Source organism: Pezoporus flaviventris, unplaced genomic scaffold (genome assembly GCF_033815535.1).
Source record: "Pezoporus flaviventris isolate CSIRO_AGI_PZ_B2104156 unplaced genomic scaffold, CSIRO_AGI_Pfla_v1 ptg000021l, whole genome shotgun sequence".
In the NCBI taxonomy this organism is placed as follows: Eukaryota; Metazoa; Chordata; class Aves; order Psittaciformes; family Psittacidae; genus Pezoporus; species Pezoporus flaviventris.
Window position 1 is genome coordinate 12452450 of NW_026892569.1, and position 22289 is coordinate 12474738.

At 46.4% G+C, this 22289-nt stretch overlaps 1 protein-coding gene across 11 annotated transcripts in view; it reads left to right on the plus strand.

The window, feature by feature from the left end:
• Positions 1 to 22289, plus strand: part of SLC6A6 (solute carrier family 6 member 6) — a 111543-nt gene that overhangs the window by 46612 nt on the left and 42642 nt on the right. For 3 of the 11 annotated variants that reach the window (XM_061456094.1, XM_061456096.1, XM_061456105.1), the window contains 3 exons: positions 13674 to 13709; positions 16219 to 16284; positions 20163 to 20219. The exons of 1 other annotated variant lie outside the window; for it this stretch is intronic. In XM_061456094.1, the coding sequence (XP_061312078.1) occupies positions 16230 to 16284; positions 20163 to 20219 (112 nt within the window). In that variant the 5' untranslated portion in view covers positions 13674 to 13709; positions 16219 to 16229. Of the gene's footprint in view, positions 1 to 9038; positions 9183 to 13673; positions 13710 to 16218; positions 16285 to 20162; positions 20220 to 22289 lie in introns of those variants that run through there. 7 more of the 11 variants (XM_061456100.1, XM_061456103.1, XM_061456095.1 and 4 more) reach the window with 6 other exon arrangements.

Sequence of the window (22289 nt, forward strand, 5' to 3'; positions counted from 1 at the left end):
TAAACAGCTACAATGACGTGGCTGTGCTCCTCCAAAGCCATTTCCCACCAGGTAAGAGTCAGCATCAGGCATTGCAAACACAGCAGAGATCCTATCTACTGTTTTGTTAAGCTAATTGCTTATACCTAAAAGCAAGGTCTATGGAAATTACCAAACTGAACTTTGGGTCCGATTAGACAGAAACATCAACATCAACAACAGCTTCCAAAGAATTTGTGGGAAGCAATTCCAGTTCCAGGTATCTGCTGACATTGAAAAGAGCCAGCCTCTTTTGTAGCGCTCGTGGAAGCAACATGAACCACTCAGCAGGAGGAAAGCTCCCGTTTTGTTGTGCAAACAGACTCACAGTACCCTTGAAAATTCATCCCAAGGCAAGTTTGACATAATTCATGCTTCTGCTCTTATAAGAATATCTGTCTGCCTGTTGGGAGCAAACAGCTGTGATGCTGATGGAGAACAGCAGAAACATGACCTGTATTCAAACCCGGCTCTTACTGGCACAACTGGGAGCTTAGGCTCTCAATGGGAAGGTGAAATTCAGACTGCAAAGCATGAATACAGCTTGAGGGGAAACTGTGTTTAAGCCCCGTGGAGTGGGCACGCGGCAATGTCTACTGGTCCAGCTGGAGATGGTTACTGCACTCTGAGGTCCAGCAAGACGGTGAATGTGCCTCCATAAATGCCATGCCCCTTTCCACATGGCTACACAGGACCTACAGAGGAATTGGAGGTGCTGAGCCTGTTCTACCCCATCCCTTCTCTGCATCCTCCCATGTAGAAACAATGAAGTGGGATTGCTCTGGCTGCAACAGGCAGGTAGCAGCTGCTCTCTGCAAGGATGCAACCCCACAAACCTGAGCCCAAGGTAACTGGGAGGCCTGGGTAGCTTGAGGGAGACCTTAGAAGCTGATGTTGTGCATTGCTTTACATGAGTGCAGCTTTGTGATTACATGCTAGATGGGCATTTGAAAGAAACTGATAGCAAATGTTATTAATTGGATGCGAAGGGAAGATCAGAGATCTCTTATTTTTAAGGAACAGGTACTTCTAAAACCACTAAAGGCCAAACTTAAAGCGGTAGCTGCTCCTGAATCCTGGGTTGTATCCATCACTCCGGTCAACTCTCCTTTCTTCTGCCTGGGCTTACAGAAAGGAAAAGACTTGATGAAGATATTCTGGGCCTTCAAAATGAAAGCTGAAAATGCCACATGTGTGTGCATTGGCCAGGCAATCCATGGAGTTTGGGGTATTTTGTCTCCTTAGCACTTGTGTTTGCTTGCTCCAGAGCCATGTAGGAGCTCTGTCCCTCACCCCAGCCCCTTCCACCACAGGCCCCACACCAAAGGCTTGACAAAGGTCAGAGAAGCAATCCCTCTTGATCCAGCTTCCATTCTCCCTAAATGGGACAGTCTTTGGGAGCGGGGAGGAAACACCTTGTAAAAATACCATCGTCAAGGCCACCTCTGAACAGTGCGGCACATCCCCATACCATCAGCATATAGGGACAGGCAAGAAAACACCCTAAAGTTCTGCCTTTCCTCCTAACACTGAGGAGCTCACTGCTCGGGAAGCACCCGGGTAACCTTTCCAAACCCTGCATCTGCCCAGGTTAGGAGGTAAGAGCCCGGTATCCTGAAGGAGAAGCGCAGGGATGCCGCAGGGAATATTGCTGGATTTATTTTAGGCAGTGGCGATTCTGGCTTAAAGATCACTTGAGAGCATGCCAAAGGCCCAGAAAAGGTAACTGCTATGGGAGGCTCAAGGTCACCCAAGCCATGTGCTCAGTGACATTGCTGCCCTCCGGAGCGACGTGCTGCCGTGGAGGTGAAAACCGAGGCATCCTCCTCGGAGCACGCAGGCAATGCCTTAAGTGCTTGTGCCCAGGCTGTGCCAGGGGACAGCGGGCACGGACGTGCCTGGAGCCATCAGAACCATCCCAAGGGAGGGTACAGCAGATGCTGACACACTGCTTGGCTGGGTGAAAGCAAAGGTCCCAACGCCAGCTCTGCCTCCCCGGCCAGCAGATGCGAGGTGTTTGGTTTGCATTTGGATGGGTAGTCCGGAAAACCGAAGTGCTGTGGTTTCGAGTTTAGATTACATGTTTGCTTTCCAGTTTGGTTACTTAAAATCACCTAAAACTGGATGAGCAGTGTTTGGTTAGCTTGCAGGGTTTGTTTGGGATCTATTTCTTCCGGACACTCAAGCATTTGCAGCCCTTTCCCTCTCTGCTTGCAGTCCATTGATTCACCTAGGTAGAAATTCTCTCCGCCTGAACCAGTAAAAGCAGGCATTTGGGAATGGGTTTGTTTGTTACAGTATTTTGTCTTAGTGGTTGCCTACAGCTGCCAATGGAATTTGTCAGGATAAAGTAGGTACTTTAAAATCATCCTTATACACTAGCCATAAGAGTTTCATCATCACTTTGAGAGGGAAGGGTATAGAGGGACCCATAAGCAAATAAAAAGAAAGGTGAGTCTATATGAATTCACTGCTCTTCGATGAGTTTAACCCATTGGTTTGTCTGGATCACTCATATAAGCTGAGAGGTTCTCCATGGCATCAGTGAGCTCAGCACCATACGTTTCTGGACTGTTTTCCACTGTCATGCCTGGTATCACCTGGAGTAGTGCTAACAGAGGGCTTACTCCACAGAGGGATCGCCACTTAAACTGCTCAGATGTGAAGCTTTACTTTTCAGGACTGAAATGTCAGGTGTGAACATGTGCAAGCAGGGTTTACTCTGCTCTGCAGACAAAGCTCCAAGTAGCTCAGCCAAACACATACGTGCTGCTTTCATGCAGAAGTATCATAGAGTGGTTTGGGTTGGAAGGGACCTTAAAGCTCATCCAGCTCCAGCCCCTGCCACGGGCAGGGACCCCTTCCACTGGAGCAGCTTGCTCCAAGCCCCTGTGTCCAGCCTGGCCTTGAACACTGCCAGGGATGGGGCAGCCACAGCTTCTCTGGGCACCCTGTGCCAGTGCCTCAGCACCCTCACAGGGAAGAGCTTCTGCCTAAGAGCTCAGCTCAGTCTCCCCTGTGGCAGGTTAAAGCCATTCCCCTTGGCCTGTCCCTACAGACCCTTGTCCAAAGCCCCTCTCCAGCTTTCCTGCAGCCCCTTTAGGCACTGGAGCTGCTCTAAGGTCTCCCCTTCAGAAGCCTTCTCCAGGCTGACCCAGCCCAGCTCTCTCAGCCTGGCTCCAGAGCAGAGCTGCTCCAGCCCTTGCAGCATCTCCATGGCCTCCTCTGGACTTGCTCCAACAGCTTCACATCCCTCTTGTGCTGTTGCCCCAGAGCTGGACCAGGACTGCAGGGGGGGGTCTCCGCAGAGCACAAGACAGGGGGAGAATCCCTTCCCTTGACCTGATGCTTATGCTCTGGGGGTGCAGCCCAGGACATGGTTGGTGATGATTACCTTAATTCAGCAGTGCTTCTCTATGCAAATCCCAAACTGTTCTGCACTGTGTCAAATAATGGCTCCAGATTTAGATCCAGCAAAATGACTTTATTTTCTTGCAGCAAGTACATTCAGGCTCCGCCTTTTCAGGGCTTTGTATCTTGGTTATTAATAGCCTTCGTTTGCCTTCTTTTGGAAAACTGAATTCATGTGGTAAAGAGGAACTTTATGTATCAACTTCTGCTGCAGAAGTTGTGGTTTGAGTGCTTTTGTGAAATGCAGAAGTGGAAAATGCAGGTTATATGGTAGAAAATGAGGTTTTAGTTGAGTTCTTTTGCATACTATATATGATAATCTGATATATATATGAACCATATATATCAGATATATAGAGAGCATATATATCATATATATCCATATATATCATATATACATCATACGTATATATATCATATATACATATATATGTGTATGATATCTGATATATATATGAGCCAGCAAAGGACAATGCCAACATTAAAGAACCCCATTGCCTGTTGATTTTGTCCCATTTTGGGACAGGCATTGATAAGATTTGATAGGAGCTGTTATGTAATAGTTCAGGCTAAAAAATGGTTAAAAGAGAGAAGTTACCATACATCTAGTATGAGGTAAGCAGATTAAAACCAACTGGGAAGTGCAATAACTGGGTTTACTAATGCCACAGGAAAGAAAAAGATGAGCACCAGTTCGGATTGCTGCCCAGGGCAAGTGCTGCAGAATCTTCCTCAGGGCACAATCTATTGTGGCAAAGTGTGGTCAAAGCAAAGAAACAAATCTTTACTGTCTTTTAGTTGCTGTGATTCCGTTTCAAAGTTGGAAGCCATCAATCCCAGCATGTGGAATGCAGTTGTGAAAGAAGATGGGTTTCCTGAACTTGGGGTGATAGATGAAACTCCGCATGCATCCTGGTTCTTTTAATTTAAGGAAAAAAAAGGATTTTGTTTCTTTATCCCCTTACATAACAGTGGATCTATTCTCCCTTGAACACACAAGTGTGTTTATCATTAATCTTAAAGGGAAACAGTTGTCCTTCAAAATCTTCACTGAATTTTTATCTGTTTCGTGTAAGTTCAATCCCAAATGACTGGATATGGAAGGAAGATGAAAGCACGTTGCTTATTTTTTAATTAGATTACTTTAACCTCATTTATTCATGTTTTACTGTTCCTCCCAATAGCAACAGTGAAGAAAAAACCCATTGGTTTAGAAGTGACTTCACAAATGCAAACCATACAGTTCATACAGGAGACAGATACCTGTTGTTGGGCCTTAGATCATTTTATGGCTTTCACTTTGGAGACATCCTTTAATAATACTTCTGGTTTTCATTCTGTAGTGCCTTCCTTTCAAGGACTTTAAATTGCTGAGGAGCTCCTGAAAATCCCACTGAAAACCTTTGGATATATGAGAGGGTTTTTATTTCCAGGTAGCTGATTGCCACTCAACTTGAGACACTTCTTCCAAAAGCCTGTGTGACCACTTTGCTTCCAGGCTCTTTGTGTCCTCTGGGTTTGCTCCTCACCTAAGGAACCAGTAAAGGAATAGGCATTTCTAAACTCACCTGGTGTTCAGAAAGGACCTGCTCCATCCTTTCAAATTGTGCCTCAAGTTAATACCTAATCAGCTTGATGTAAGGCAAAGACCGGTGGAGGCAATCTTGTCGTGGATAGGCAGTCTCAAATATAAGCAAAATAGGCCACCCATAGCATTAAAATCAGAGAATTTAATGCCAATGGGCCTATTTTCAAGGAGACCTGTGGGTTTGGGTTGCCTTTGTGATTGACTTTTAAACTTGGTGTGGGGTTCTGTAAGTGGCAGCTTCACACGATAGGGAGGGTACCAAAACCACAGGTCATGTTTGGAGTTCTGGTTATATCTTATCTTTAACTCATATATCCTATATGAGTTAAATATATACTCCTATATGAGTTAAACTCATATCCTATATGAGTTAAATGGATAAACTAAGAAAAATTAACTGCCCGGGCCATAATTTCATGTAAAATAAACAGGGACTAAAGCCACAACAACTTAGTGGATTGCGTGGATTAGAAAGATATCCTGGTACGTAATAGCAAAAGCCAACAATTTTATTCCCCAATTTAGTAATGCTTAAAATCTGCAATCCAGGGTCACTGCATGACGTGCAAATCCCTTACAAAACCTGCCTCCATTTTTCAAGCCTGGGATCCTTTGCTCTATAGGGGAACCCTGAAGGTTGCTCCCATATGGCTTTGTATAGGAAGTCTGTGTTTGGAGCATCGTTCATGCGATGGACTCATTCAGACCATCTTTTTGCCATTCTTGCTTATACCCTTCTTCACAGGCAGTGCAGTCCACTTGTCCCCTCGATTTCTGCTGCACTTTGTGCCTGGATATGTTTTTCTTTTTTTATTTTAACATTTATGTGTAAAATCTTCCCAATTCCTGCAAAACCTCCTCCTTGGTCTTGAGTCCGTAAAACACCATAAACATGAGGTTTCAATCTTCAGCAGCATTGAAAAGAAACAAGTTTTTCTCCTGAAAATGATGAAGAAATATTAAATCCATTTCAATTTGAAAATGAATGAGGATTTGCTGGTGAACATAATTTAGATCCTGGTGTATATCCCTTCCTCCACCTCCTGTGACAGAAATCTGATCTAACTCTGCTATACCCTTTATGGGTACACATCCATCTGCGAAATGAGGCACTCGCATCCCTGCCCCTTGAGACCTCTTCTATAGGATGCACATCCAGTGAATCTCTGCTGACTTTTTGTGCCTTCCCAGTAGATTTCCACACCTTGTACCCAAGCTGGGGATTTGGCCCAGTGTCTTTTTTAAACCCTGTGACCCAGACGTGTGGATTAAGAAGAGGAGAGATGTTATTGGATTAAACGGAGACAAGAGGCGCTCATTGTATCGGCACCCAGCACCTTACAGCTCCAGAAAGCAGCTCAGCATGGTAATGGCAAAAATAGTCTCTAAGAAAAAGGGAAAATGCTCAGGAAGGTGATTGCTACCCTGTGCCTTGGGCTGGGCAGCAAAAACCTGCTGCAAAGCAGCACAGGGAGACGATATTCTGCTTTTTATAGCATCTTGGAATCCCAGACTGGTTTTGGTTGGAAGGGACCTTAAAGCTCATCCAGTTCCAACCCCTGCCACGGGCAGGGACCCCTTCCACTAGAGCAGCTTGCTCTGAGCCCCTCTGTCCAGCCTGGCCTTGAACACTGCCAGGGATGGGGCAGCCACAGCTTCTCTGGGCACCCTGTGCCAGCGCCTCAGCACCCTCACAGGGAAGAATCTTAATGCTGGATACATGCAAGGTCTGGTATACCAGTCATTTGAACTATGCCTACCTGTAAGCAGAGTGATTTTGGCCTTAGTTCGGTTTGGGTTAATGCCTTCATGGTGGAGTTTTTAAGGGGTTAGGCTTGATTGCACTATGAATGGCACTAGTGCCCATTGAAATCAATACAATTGCAGAAGTAAAAATACTAATAGATCAAAGCCAGACCTACAGGAAAAGGATAGTCATTTTGGGCACCATTTATATGGTTACTATTACACACATGCTTGTGCTTTGTAATTTGGGCTCTAACTTGTGATTTGGGTTACATAAGGGAGCCAGAGGCACTAGTGCTGCCATACAGTGCTGCAGCTAAGGCGGCGTTCCTCCCAGTACTCATCAGGACACAAAAGGACTCATTATTATCATCATTATGATTATTCCACTTAGTTCCAGGTACTGTTTACATGCCTCTGACTTCAAACCAGCTTTGGCTGTTGGGTTTTTACCCCAAACATTTATTTTCTTTTCGACACAGACACAAACCATGTGCTTTGTGTGGCTGAATTTCCTTTTAATGAGTGAGGAGCAACAGAACAAGAGACAGCCAGAGACAGAAAATACAGGCTTTGATTCCTCTAGAGAACTTGAGCAAAATATTCCACTGCTGTCAGTGGTACAGCTGTGCTGGCAGCATCCTCAGCACAGATGAGGCTCCAGCCACTACTTACATTTCACCAATGTGACTGCTGGTTCTTCGTCTGCATCAAGGCATCCTCATGCTGAGCCAGTGAGAAATGGTTGGTTTCATTCCTTTGTGGGCCTACCAGAGCTTGTGGTCCTTCCTAAAAACCCCAACTGTTTATGGTCCCTTGTGGAGTCTCACAAGATGCCTTCAGCAAAGGATGCCCATAAATTGAAGGTGCAGTACAGAAACCTGAATCAGGAGACGTAGGTGGCAGCATGCACTACATCATGTTAGTTTACTAGAGATAAGTCATTGATTAGCTGCACATATCCTATACCTGGACCTATTTATCAGTGAAAAACCTATTCACTTGGCAAATCAGCTCAGATACTTGAAAAGCCCCGAGTGCACTGTTTGGTACCGGGCATTGCCAGTGAGGAGGGTGCTGAAGGGTGTAGCTTTGACCTCAACCAGCCAAAGAAACCAGGCTCTTCTAGAGCCCCCCCGGAGACTCCTGTGATGGAACTGAATCCATCAGCAGCCTATGCATAGATGCTGGGCTCCAAAGGTATGTTGCTCAGGGACTGCTGCCGTCGTTTGTGATGTATCTAGGAAAGCCTGCAAGAGCACGGCTGTGGGGGTCATTCACTCTTCTTCAGTCCATCTCCACTGTTCCCAGTGCAAGGGACTTCTGCCCAAAATCTCTTTTTCCCAGCTACGCTGCCCCCACGATCCAAGCGGTATTTTGCAGTACAGAGCATCTCACTAGATCTTCGTATATGAAAACGCCTAGAGAGTGTCCATGCTGCTGTATCCTTCCATTAACAGAGCTAGAGGAGATGCAGGTAGGAGAGCAAAGACGTATTTGAGGCAGATACACGTTCGTCTGCAGGAGAAAAGCACCGGCTTTCGGTGTGGTGAAACCCAAGGCAGGACAAAACGCTGCCCTGCTCGTTTCCCTCGCGGGCGGCCCCGGCCGTACTTGCTTCTCAGCCACGAGCAGGGCTGGAGGCAGGCAGAGCAGAGCAGGGAGATCCCGGTCTCCCAAGCACCTGCCAGGCCACGCTCCCAATGGGTTTCCTCCTCCAGCCGGGACGGCTGCCGAGGCCAACTGCCGGGGGAGCCCTGCGGAGCCACTCCGGGTCTGGAACCCGAGCTCCCACCGCCCCTCCGGAGGGGGAGAAGCGGCGGCGGAGGAGCAAAGCGCGGGGCCGGTGCCAGCCCGGGGGGATGCTTTGTGTGCGGGAAGGGCGCTCTTTGTGTGGAGATCAAAAATACCCCGGTTTTAAACGGGTAAAACCGAAAGAGCACGGCTGGCCGCGGCGGGCAGCCCGCTCCCCTTCCTTCCCTCCTTCCCTCGCTCCGGACCCCGGCCGGCAGCCGCGGGACGAGGCCGGGCTCCGCTCCCCGCAGGGGGACGTTGGTCGATTCTCCCCCCACACACACACACCTCCCCGGCCGCTGCCCCTCCCCGCCGCCCCACGGCCGCCTGCCAGCCCGGGCTCCGCCGCCGTGTCTGCGGCATGGCCCCTCCTTCCCCACACCCCTTCCTTTAGGCTCCCCCCTCCCCAGCAAAGAAGAGGCCGTGCCGGTGTTTTTCCACTCAGCAGGATGGGTGATGCTCAAAGCTCCCTCATTAGACAACAGACACGAGAGGTCAGGAAGAAAGAGCTTATAAATTACCGTTTCCTCCTGCTCGACGCTGCTAGTCGCGCCGCACCGCTCCGCTCCGCAGGACGCGCCGCAGGGGCTTAGCGGCGCGCAGGAACCGCGGCCGGCGGACGCAGGTACCGGCGCCTCCCGGGCTGGGGCTGGGGCTGGGGCTGGGGCTGGGGCTGGGGCTGGGGCTGGGGCTGGTGCGGATCCGCATTTGGATCCGATCCGCGGCGAACAAAGAGCGGCGGCTCCGCGCCCGGATGAACCGAACCGAACCGGGCTCGGGCTGGAGGGTGGCAGCGGCGGCGGCGCGTCCTCCCCTTTGTCCGCGCCGGCTCGGGGTGCCCCTGCCGCGCTTTCCCTTCTGCCTCCGTGTATTTATTTATCCATTCTTCTCCCTTCACCCCCTCCCCGGCGGGCTCGTTGTCCCGAGGGGGTTTTCCACCCCGTTGCTTATTTCCACACCCCGCTTTGCGTTAACTTTGTCGGCCCCTCCAGCACATCTCCTCTCCCCGGCTCATTTTACCCTTCTCCTCTCGCCTTCCCACCCCTCCGCGCTTTATTTTCTCTGGCTGCCTTGCGCTAACCTCAAGGGAAGAGGCTGGTCCCGGCAATGTTCCATCTGATGCTCACGGGCCTACCTGGTGGGTAACACCGCTTCTTGTTCCTTTTTATTCCCTTCGTTTTCCTTTGATTTTGCTGGTTTTGGGGGCATGCTGAAATCAAAGTTGCGATTGGAGCTTGGAAATAAAACCCGCAGGGGCTGCACGGAGCAGGGGAACGAGCTCAGCACGGGGTGGTCATTCTGGGTTCGTCTTGGGGTAATTTGGATCCAAATTTCACCCACTGGCTTTTAGATAACGAGTGCCCATCTCTGCCTGATGCTGTAACAGGCGGCGGTTGTGGGAGGACTCGCAAGGCTTCCATATAAGAACATGGGAGAATTTATTTCACATAGGCGCAGCGTGTGTGTTATTTCAGAATCGGAAGGCAAGCTGGGCTCGCCCCAGAGTGGCAAAACTTTGTATTTAGGGGTTGTAAAAGCCGGTTTCTGCTGTTTAACAAGAGCCACGGTTAAAGGAAAGCCCCGGTGAGCAAAAAGTAGGAGGAGAGGATCCAGATAAACACAGCGAAATACAACCTCGCAGCACGGCTGGTGCCGAGGTGTAAAGATGGAGTTTTTTGGTTAGTTCCCATTTTTGTAACCGTATTGGGAAAGGCATTAAGAAAATGTGCCCAGAGGAGCCGGTTACGTTCATGGGGCTATTTTGGTAACTGCTTTTTTTTTTTCTCTATTACTGCTTATATGTCGAAATGTTGTGAGGTTTGCACCAGCAAAACAGGGAGGGGAGCATGGCACCGGGGGCGTGATTCAGGGCTCGGTGACACTTGCTGCCAGTTCAGGTTTTATGGCTTTATGTTGGAGGGCAGCAGCCCGTTAAAACCTGCTCCTGCGAAATTCAGAGGGCAGAGTGTTTGCTGAGATCCCTGTTGGGTTTTGACAGCCGGGTGTTTGCCTCCAGGTCTGCATTGGGGCGAGCTGAGGAGGTGTTGCCTGTCTTTGAGTGTTACAGAGGGTCCCCTGAAGGTTGTTGGGGGGTTTAAAGGAAAACATGGGAGCAGTGGGGTAGCCAGTAGTGCGACGGTGGCCCCGGCCACGGGTAAGCCGAGCCTGAAGCATGAGTGTGGCAGGAGGATGTCTGTGCTGCCCTGGTTCAACTGACACTGGAAACTTTTATTTTTGGCACTTTCAGAGATAGCATCTTTGTGTTTCCTCTTCAACTGCTTCTTTTCTGCTTTGCATATTATGGTTTTCTCTCTTCTCTTCATTTGCCTGCATTTCACCTCTGTTCCATCCCACATTTCTCATGGTTTGGGTTGATTTGAGGAGGGCGATCAGCTCCTTGCCCTGCCTGGTGCTGTCCCATGGATGGGTTGGGACCCTGACCCCAGCCTGTGGACTGGCAGCAAAGCCAAGGCCACTTCTCCCTGTAATTTATTAACCTGCTGCTCCTCCCATACGGGGTTAGGGTTATTCCCTGCCACACTGTGCGGAAAGCAGGAGCTTGCAGATGGCACTGTGATACTGGGAGGTACTGAGAGGGTGGTGGCAGGTTGGGGGGTGCCAGGTCAAAATCTGAGGGGTGGGTGATGTGTGTGGTGGTGGGAAGGATTCTTTGTTTGTTCGTTTAAGTTTAAGGATCTTGTACTAGAATCCAGTAGGAATCTGGAATGCTTCAAATGCTGTCAATTGTTATTTTATTTCACTGAGCAAAACTTGTCACATTCCTCTCTGTTGGTAGATTTTGGGCTGCCGGGAGGTTTCTGAAGTGTCAGAGGGGAAATGCTGGGGCTGTGGCAGGAAGCTTCAGTCTGTGTGAAATGCTGTATCAAAAGAGTGGCAGCATCGCCCTGGGAGCATAGGAAGACCCTTTAGCTCGGCTCACTCTTGCTGCACAGTGCTTGGGAACCCTCCTCTGGTGCTTGAGCACAGTCCGGATTGTAAAGCCACAGTGTAGATCTCATCTTACAGCAGATCATTGGAAATACTTCAATGAGTTTTCCTTAAATCAATACTCTGCCTGACCAAAACTGAGCTACCTCTTAGTGGCTTCTAGCCAAGTGCTGTGGGCTGAGTGTTTTCCAAGGAGACTCTCAGCACAAGCCCTTCAGCAGGCTGATACTGTGTTTCCCAGGCAGTGATGCTCCCAGGATTTCCATCACTGCATCTCAGACTTAGCAGAACCCCTCTATTATTTTCCTTTTGCCCCTTCCAGGTTTTCCAATGCCCCATAGTTTTGCCTCAGCGGCAGTGTTGCCAGTTCCACCAGTAAGGGGAGTCCCTGCACTAGTGCCCTACCCAGGCTTTTAACCATGCTGGCAAATGACTCTGGAAAGATTATGCTGCTTTGTTTCTTTTAATGTTAACCGTATTACAACGCATAAAAATGGATGGGAAAGCCATGGTAGTTAAAGCCTTTTGCAAGTAATGCTTATGTGATTGGTCATACTAATAAATTGTAGATCATTTAAGAAGTGCAGCTTTGAATAGATTACCCAGCAGGATTAGTGCCTTCGAATTCTCGTCACTGACTCAATTTACGTGACCAGAATGGACCAGGGTTATGTTTTTTAAAGTAATTCTGAGTCCAGACCTCTTTAAGTGCTGCATACACGGAACTGAAGTTTATTCTCATGCCACTCTGGGGGTGCTGCTTGTGGGATTGGGTCCTTGGCCTTGGGAAGCAAAGCGTGAGGGTGAAAATGCAGTGATTTAATATCTGCTGAATTTCTTCCACACATGCATATTTACTTGAATCCTCAGCTGTTGTCATGCCATGGATTTAATTGATTTGTGCTAGCTGAATATCATCCCAAGGCATGTAAACTCTAGGCAATACCCTTTAAATTGCTTACAGAGTAGCTAATATTGGTAGAAGATAATGTGGTAGAAATTAAGTGGAACTGCCACACTTCATTGTCCTTTTGTTCTCCCAAACCTGCTATTGGAAGTGCTGCTGTGCTGCCAGTCTGACTCTGAAGCTGTGGCTGGTGTCCTGCAGCGTCTTCTGTATCTGTACCAGTCTCTGTCTTTTTTTATCAATGTATTCAAGGCCAGGTTGGATGGAGCTTGGAGCAAACGGCTCTAGTGAAAGGTGTCCCTGCCCATGGCAAGGGGTTGGAACTGGATGAGCTTTAAGGTCCCTTCTGACCCAAACCAGTCTGTTATTCTATGATAACACCAGCAAAAAGCCACTTGGTGCTGACCCTAAACCCTGCCCCAAGAGTATTCACCAAACCTACCAGCTTGGTTAGTGGAAGGGGAGCATGAATCTAATCCACGTCCTGCCAGGGAGCATTGGGTGGGAGGCAGCAGGACAAGCGGCTGTTAAAACCTACGGGCTGATAGGAAGACTCATGCACTTCAGGAGTTACTGGCTTTCCTGTTGTGGTTCTGTTGCCCAGAATGGTCACAGCCTCGAAGAGCACCTTCACATCCCTGACCTGGGTTTGAATTCGGTCAGTGCTTCAGCACTGCTGTGGAAATACAGTCACACTGTGCCAAAACACAGCTGGAGCACCCTGCCATAGGGTGTTGGTGTTGGTAGGCTGTCCACAGGTTGGAGAGCAACCCATGTATCAACCCATGAGGTTATCAGTGAACTGGAATGTAGTTAAAATTTCATCCTTTTTTTTTTCCTTCAGATCATAGAATCATCAAATGGTTTGGGTTGAAAGGGACCTTAAAGCTCATCCAGTTCCAACCCCCTGCCATGAGCAGGGATGCCTTCCATTAGACCAGGTTGCCCAAAGCAAAGAATGAATCACAGGGCATTTACATTTTAATTCACTGCTGGGGTATAATTTCCTTGCTCTTGAGATGGATGTAGTCAAATTTCCTGTGAAGTTTTGCATGGGATGGAGCAAGTGGGAAATGGTCTCTTGTTCTGACACTGGTGCTGCACTCTTGATGTTCTTCAAGTGAGAGTTCATACTGGTGAAATTCAGAAAACACTGTGCATGGTAACACTGGAACTTGTCTAATTTACCATGCTGGAACCATTATTTTTTTTCCTTTAAAATACATTTCTCCTTTTTCTCTCTTTCTTTTTCCCAAACAGGAAGAGAAAACCCATTCAGGAGAGACTCTTCTTCATGTAAGTGTTATTTATGCTTGCTTATGAAATTACAAAAGGGTCGTAAAGCTCATTAAAACATTCAAATACTGAATGTTTGCCATCTGTTGATAGAAACTAAGTATAGAGCGTATAAAAATAGGTTGTAGTTACACAGTAATAACGCTCAGCAACTGTTATCTTAAATCACTCTGTGCACTTCTTCTGTGCATATCACTGCAGGATTTAGAAACCATTTCAAAGCACTTTGCAGGCGTTTAAGCAGCATGCCCATAAAGTCGGTGTGTAAATCCTGGAGGGATAATGTTCAAGTGGCTTGCCCAAAGCAAAGGAGACCTGTAATTTAAAGCTGGTTTTAGCACCCCAGAGTCCTTGATTCCCAAACCCTGTGACAAGAGTCAGCTTCTCTGCCTTGGATCCTACAAAATCCAAGTCCTGCCTATAGAGCTATTTGCGTGCATGTGTAGTGTGTGCATGTGTGGGTAAGAGAGAGTGTGTATCTGCGTATTTGGCCTCAAATAGCCTATAGGTATTTCAGGCCTTTTCTACAACCTCTGGTGATGCCCCTTACAAGAAGAGTAGATGCCACCAGCCATTGGTGAATACTGTTGCAAGTGTTTTGTGGAAGCCTTTGGCTCCAGACTGACGGCCCGGTCTGGAGGAGCTGGTGCATTATTCTTCATGGGACCAAGAAAGCTCCATGTGAGAAAGATACAACAGGTTCATTTTTCCACAGCACCTAGTGACCTGGTTGGCTTGAGGTTCTCAGATCTGAAAACTCCTGAGGAGTTCAGGAAGCTCCGTTCTGGTATTTCTTCCTAGTAACTAAATCTGATTTAATGTTCTAAGGGGCTGCATAGATGAAGACTCTCATTGCCTTAATGCAAAATGAGCTTAGCAAGGAAAACGACTGCATTGTTCCCAATGCAGGCCCCGCTTTGCCTAACTTCCAAGCATGTTCTACATCCAGTGGCATGGCCAGCCCACGAGCACTCACCTCAGGCTCATTGCCCATAAGTCAACATTTGATTTGATTCTGGTATAAATAACATCTCCCTCGGAATCGCAGCGCTCCATTCCGCTTGCGTAGCAACTGCTGGTTAATCTGTAGCAAAAACGCCGTGTGGTAACAAATGGTTTTTTGCTATTGTTGAGCTGGAATGTTAGTTCAGCTTCTAGATGAAAGTGGCTTGCGCAAGGCGTCCCCGGTAGACCATGATCTCTGTGGCTTCTATGGTAGTTCTGTAGGCAACCGTGTTCTGCTCTTCCTCTCCCCTGTGCTTCCCTTCATCTTCCACCTGAACGAGGGGTGGGCTTAGGGGAAGGCAGGGAACTTTGCATCCTCAAAAGAAAGCTTCAGTGTGGGGTTGATATTAAGCCCGTTGCTAGTCAAGGATCTGTTGAAAACACTCTTTATTCTGGTTGTGTTGGTAGCAGAAATGTTGTAAGACACTTTATTTAAAATAGCTTTAAACCACTAAGTGTTCTTTGGCTGGTTTTATGGATATCACAACATAGTCTTTCCCTAAAGAAAGAAAAAGCCAGTAGTAGGTGAAGGATACCCCACAAAGGATTAAAGAATCTCCCTTCCCTGCAGCTGGAATTCTAGCTGAGACTAGGTTAAGAGTTTGTATCTTTGAGAAGGTACATCATCATTTTTAAAAGGTAATGGAGAAGGACAAAATCCAGAAGGTTTTTTTTTGTTACGACCATTTAAAACAGTAGTAGCTCATTATTATTTCACTCTAGTGTAGGAAATTCAGACCTCTTGAAAAGCACATCCTTCCCAGAGATTTAAGTGGCAAATAGTGCAACAAAACTACCTTTTAAGGGGAGAAGCTCCCAAACAGAGAAGAACCCAAAGAGGTGAACCCTACAGCACTGATTCTGTAGTGCCTGGAAACTGCAGACAAGAGTGCAGTGCAGATCTGAAGGGTTTTGTTTGGAGATTTCAGTACCACAAGTAATTGGGGGCTTCTTATGTCCAATACATACAGTTTGAAACGAATGAGCAATGAAAAGTTTGTGGTCCAGAGGCCATTTGTGGTGCAGCCTTCCATCACCTGCTGTGGCTTTTCAACAGCTAGTGGCAAGCTTTGAGCATCAGAGCCTCTCTCTTCTGGTTCTGTGCATGAAATATTATGACTTTGACTCAATAACTCTGTGCCTGTCTGTGCATTGGCTGCCCTTGGCTTCCTCAACTGTGTGAGCTTCCAAACGAGAGTGAAACCCAAGGGATGGGAATAGTAAGGATATAGTGAAGTGGTAGGATCGTGAAGCACCCAGGACAGGGAGTTCTCCAGGCCATGTTCAGAGGGGGTTGATTCACTCCTGTAGCGGTGAATGCTTGATGGGGATTAACCCCTCAGGGCTGTGATTTGGTCTGGTTACCACCACAGGAGCTGACCACATTGAGACAGGACTCCCTGTAACAGTAACCAGCCATATGTAGTTGTAATGATAAGAAAGGGACCGTCTTATTGTAGTCACTTTGCGACAAATACTACCACAATTCATTACTTTCCATCAGTGCCTCATCCTATGGAGGAATCACCACTGCCCATCCACATTGAGGAGGGGACTGAAGTCCCGACTGGTGAGTGCAGTTGGGATGGGATGTGTTTAAGGGGGGGTGTAACGGTACTTGGGTTTTATATTCCTCACGTTTGTCTATACCCATTTGTCATTGAAAACTGTAAGGCCTGTTGCAAATGTTCTGGGATTTTGGTTTTTATATTCTTAATGCAAGTGTATTTTAGAGCTCTTGAGGATGGTTAAATACTGCTAGTGTGGGTTTTCAGCGAATCATAAATCAAAGTACAGAAGTCATAAATCAAAGTACATAATTTATGTAGTGTCACTGAAAGCTTCCGCTCAGGATCTCTTAACACAAGGCTGGGGAAGACCATGAGTATCACAAGAGGTAGTTCCCACTTCAGCCTTTCACCTCGGTGTTGAGATGCTCGGCATAATCAGCCATCTGGGTCAGCAGTTTTTGTCTTGCTGACACTCTGCTGCCCAGCACCCAGCAGACTCACATTGCACACACCACTGGATACCCAGAAGAGAGTTAGAGAGCTTTGCCATTACCCGCGTTACACATTGGAGTGCTGCACACCCCTATTTCTGAGCTCTGGTGTGGAATGGGTTCTCACTACATGGATATGTAGTTTGGGGTGGTTTATTTTGTTTTAAATAGAGGAGCAATCTTCTAGATAACCCATAAAGAAAGAGACTCAAAGATCAGTAAGCTGGACTGTGGTGATCTCTTTGGACTGTAGAAAGTTGTGACTGCAGCATTTCCTAGATCCCCTTCCTTATCCAACCTGTTCTTGGTTGCATACAGTAAGTGCGCCTTGGCTATCACCTTGGGAGTCTGCCTTGTTGAGCAGATGTGTCTCTTCAAATAACTTATTCTATATCCTGAAATTTTCCATTCCAAAATTCAAGCGATTGCTTCTTGTCCTACTGTCTTTTGAGCTAGATGAATTACCTTCCTTACACACAGCACCTTGAGGGTATTTATAGCTGGATCTGAGCCCAGGAGTCTTCTCATTTATAGACCGTATTAATTTAGCTCTCTTATTCTTTCCTTAGATCATTTTTATTGTCCTTATTTGTATTTCCTTTAATTTTTCTATCTCCTTTCTAATCTGTGAAGACTTGAACAGCTCATAGTATATCCACTGTGGTTGTTTTGCCGTAGCATTATGCTTTAGATTTCCATATCATCCCTTCGTATGTATGCAACCAGAAATAGCTTAGCCTTTGACCCTTCTCCTGCATCACTCAGCAGCATCACATGGAGATAGTCTATTACATGGCTGGTCTTACCTGCCATCATCTTTAGGTCTTGGGTTCATGGCTGTGCATTTAGCTGCTCCTCAGGCAATGGCACTGCTCTCCTGAGATGTAGGGCTTTATGCTTCCTAGCACCAAATCCCACCCCATTGCATGCCACTTACTTATTTTCCCTACGGATGATTTAAGATAGTATTCCTTTGTATCTATTTTAATGCCCTGGGATTCTATCATTTACACAGAAGTTGTTACTGTTTTATCATGTATAGAGCAAAGTACTTACAATTTTATATTACAGCTGTCTTCTGCACGTTGCTCCAGTCTCCTTTCCCAGCTCCATCATTCCTGTTTGCATACCTTCCTGAGCTTTTCCTTCCTCTAGTTCTCAAAATTCATACTGTAAAAACTGGCAAGTTTAGCTTTCTCCTTGTCTTCAATTTGTACCTTTTCTCATTATACAATTAGAGTGTTGTTGCTGTGTCTCTTCTATGCATGGCCTGATGTGATCTTTCCCACAGCAGATCATCTTTTCTTCACCTCTCCTGGGGTTGTAGTCAGCTCAACATCTGCTCAACATCTATTCCCTCTTGTAGAACCATTCAGGCTGGATTCTGCTATGGCCCCTGGTATTTCATCTTGCCTTTCCCATTGCACTGAGGAAACCCGGACTGCTGGGATGGTGGCATCAGTGCCAAGAAACATACTGTAATGCTGATGAATCACAAAACTGACCAAGCAAACAAACAAAACCAAACCCTATGTGTGAAAAGCTTTTTAGAGGATGTTTGCTCAGTGTTGTCGTGAAGCAGGTTTGTTCGAAATGCAGCAGGAGCTGTGAAATGGCCAAATCGGGTCAGGGAGGGCACCCTGTTTGCTTACTTTAAAGAAGTATCTGGGCTGTCAATAGTGAGCTGTGATGGAGGAGAATGAGTGGAAAAAGTAAATGATGCAGAGATGAGAGCAAACCACAAGCTCCAAATTGGGTATTTGAATGCCTTACATAGGTCAGGGCTTTTTTAATAGTATAAATCCTCAAGTCAGCTGCAAAAAGCTGGTCTGGGTCTCAGTTTTGGACCTGTTTTCCATTGAGCTTACCAGCGTGATCCAGATCCAGGGTGCCCATTTGCACCTGGTGAGACCAGAATAGTTGAGATTGGAGCAAAGCAGCACACAGTGCAGTGGTTAAAACCACCCAGCACAACCACCATTTATTTTTAAAGGGTTGTTTGGGGAACTTAGGTTATTTTCTCATCTGAAGCACATTTGGGACAGTATATGGAGCATGTGCTGTTCTGGCCCAAGGCTGGCTGGTGGTGGTAGGTCACTTTGTATAGCTTCTGTATTAAAAAAAAAAATAAAGAAATGAGTAGGGTTATTTCAGAGTCTAAATTTAGCAGTAATTATTTCAAGCAATTGAAAAAGGAACATAAATCTCACTTGTTTATTACAGCTGCTTCTTGAAAACAGCAGCTACAAATAATACCCTATAATGAAAATCTACTTAACACTGTCATGGGTTACCCAACAAGAGAACAAGTGTTTGGGAGCTGGACAAAGGCAGCGTTGCCTCCTCTGAGGGAGGGTCTGTGTTGAGGAGAAGGTGGTTATTACTTAACTTCTGGTTTTATCTCCTTGGGTGAAATGAATACTGTGACATTTCTGCATAGATGAGTACAGCTTTTGACTGGAAAAAGGTCTGAGCTCTACTTGCTTTTTATGTACTTCTGCACTCTCTCAGGTACGTTCCTAGAGGAGGATGGGTGAGATGCAGCAAGTAGGTTCATAAACCAGTGATGTTTCTGAGGAGATTTGTGTGTGCTAGCAAAGAATCCTACAGTAAGAATAAAATAGGGCAGGTCAGACCCTGGCAGTCTTGGTTCAGGCACAATTTCAGCATCTTCCACACCTGGCCTTGAACACTACCAGGGATGGGGCAGCCACAGCTTCTCTGGGCACCCTGTGCCAGCGCCTCAGCACCCTCACAGGGAAGAGCTTCTGCCTAAGAGCTCATCTCAGTCTCCCTCTATTCACACTTCTATGTTACTGATCCACTTTTGCAATGAAAAGCACTGGCTTCATTGGACTTGTGTCAAATGTATACAGATGTTAGGGAAACCTTGCCTGGAAAAGATTTTTTTCCCCCCATGAAATCACCTCTGTATGATGGATAGCTCCATTAGCACTCTGAAACCATATTCTCTAGGTGGTACTCACAAGTCATGGTGTATTCTATGCTCCTCTGAGTAATCTTGATGACTGGAGAAGAATTTTCTTATAATTGCACAGTTTCTTCCCTCCTTTTCAGTATCTCTCATGCCTTATTCAGGATGAAACCTGGATTTCCAGTCTGCTCATGCTCTTGGGCAGACTCAGTGAAAGGAAGGTGCTTTGTTGTCTCTTTGTCTTCTTCAATAAGAGTTAGAGCTGGTTTTTAAGGAGGATAACCATAAGAAGTGCACCTTTCCCAAGCAGGGAGAGTATTCGGCACCTTAGGGGGTGCTGGCTCTGTGTCTCTCTAGGAGGTTGTCTTCCCTCATAAGTGAAGAGAACCATTTCTGTCGTATGCACTTCAGGGTTTGCTCTTTCATGGGGTCCTGGCACACGGAAAGCTTGATGTTTGCCAGCTACTGAGTGCCTTCTGCAAGGTACTGAGTGCCCTCCTATCCTTTGCAGCCAAAAAGGACTTGATTGCTCTTGGCATCAGGCAGATCTGGACCCAGAAGACCACAGGTAGTATTTACCAATTATTTCTGTGCTTTTGCATGCCAGAGGTTGTCTGAATGGATTTCCCCAGCATACAGGAGAGTTCAGGCATTAATGACACTTGCCTGCCACTAAACCCATCTCTTTTTTAAATAATAATAATAGAATAATAAGCATGACATTTATTTCATCGCCATGGGGAAATTACCACCGCACCCCCCCCCAGTTAACTACAGCCCAAGTAACTATTAGCTCTTTAGAGCTATTGCAAATGTGTGAGTTATATACCCTGAATGAGCACCATATGCCAATTTATTGTGTCACAGTGAGTCACAGGACATATTGTGGAAAGCAGTAATTGCTTGGCATGCGTTGTAACACTCAATAGGGCTTTTTGTTTGGTTTTCTGAAGGGAATATGTTTTTACTCTGACAATAAAATGAGTATTGTCTGATGTGCTGCCACCAGGGACTGTTGCTTATTTTATACTTAACCTGGAGCTTACCCATTTCCTACTCACTGCACCCACCCTCTCTATCTTTTTCTTTCCAACTGCTTGTATTGTATGAGTGCACTATCAGAATATGAACCTTGAGCCTTCCATTCGGTATTGTCTTGGTATTTTGTGTTAATCCTCCTCTCCCTTTTCCTCCTCATCTTCTTTCTTTGTCCAATAGGGAAATTGAGATTGGTTGCAAGGAAGAAATGTTCACCCTGAGTGAAGCAGTGGGATGGGTTGAGTGGAGGTTTCATGGTCTCCGCTCTAGGAGGTTTTCAGAGTTTATCTACATAAGGACATCAGCAACCCAGTGTGATTTTGATGCTGGCCTTTCTTTGAGCAAGAGGTTGGGCTATGTTGACCTCCAAAAGTCCCTTCTAACCTATATTATTTTATGGTGCTGTTTAATACCCCGTTCCCATTCTGATTCATCCCTGATGCTGTGCATGTCATTGAGTCCTCACTCCGCCTTGGAGTCACTCCCATTTGTACCAGCACAGAACCTGAGCGACCTCCTGAAGGTCAATGAAGTTACAGTGGGTTTGCTCACGTGGGATCGAAATCATGATGTAAATTGTAGCCTCAGATGAGATTAGGAGGTGAAATCTGGGTCTCTCTGAAACCAGTTGGAGTTTTTACCAGGATTTCACTCGAGATCTCCTCAAATCTTGATTAAGTGCTAGTTGACGTTACCAGGTAAAGAATGCGATGCGTAATTATACTGGGACAATAAGTATTTATAAAGTAAAGATTACCTTTTTCTGTTTCAGTTACAAATCCCATTCCCAAGCAGCCTGGAAGAGAGCTTTGGGGTATTTAGGATTTAGTGAGCCACCAACTGCCCTGGCTCAGCCGTTACGTGCGGGTTTCCTCATGTGGCTGTTACCACGTGAGGGAGTTAATGCTGCACAGAGCATCTGCTCCTCAGCTAAACACCCTCCCAGCCCTGCAGCTGCCTGCCAAAGAGCTTTGGACGTGCAGAGGGGCATCTGCGAGCTCTACAGGGTAGCAGATCCTCAGGGGTTAGCCAAAACCCACCCTTTGTCAGGACAATGCTATTTTAATTATGCTGAAAGAAAGCAAAACCACTCTCAGAATCTCCATCTCTGTCTGGGGAATTGTCAGCCATCATCTAGATATTATAGAAAATAAAATTAAGAAATATGGGAATAGTTCTATAGGGTTCCTCTTTCCATTCTGCGAAGATAAGATGAGTTTTCTCCATATCTCTCTTTTATCAGCAAGAAGTATATTGCTTATGCAAACACCTGATTTCCCATCAGGCCCTGTCAAAGGTAAACTTTACCAATGGGGTGACTGTAGTGGATTGAGGAATGACTAAATATGAGTAACTGAAAGCCTTTGTTGTCCCTTCTTATGCAAGGCAGGATTCTAAAATCAAGATATAACAAGACAGGCTTGCTTTCATATACTTTTTCTAGGGATTGCGGTCCTCCCTATTCTGTAACAACATCAATTGTCTCTCCTCGTATGGACCCTTCTTAAATGATGTAGAAGAGTGTTCCTCTTTCAAACATGAAAATGCTGTTGTGCCATGTAGAGGGAACATAGCAGTGGAAGACCCTGTTGCTTATAGG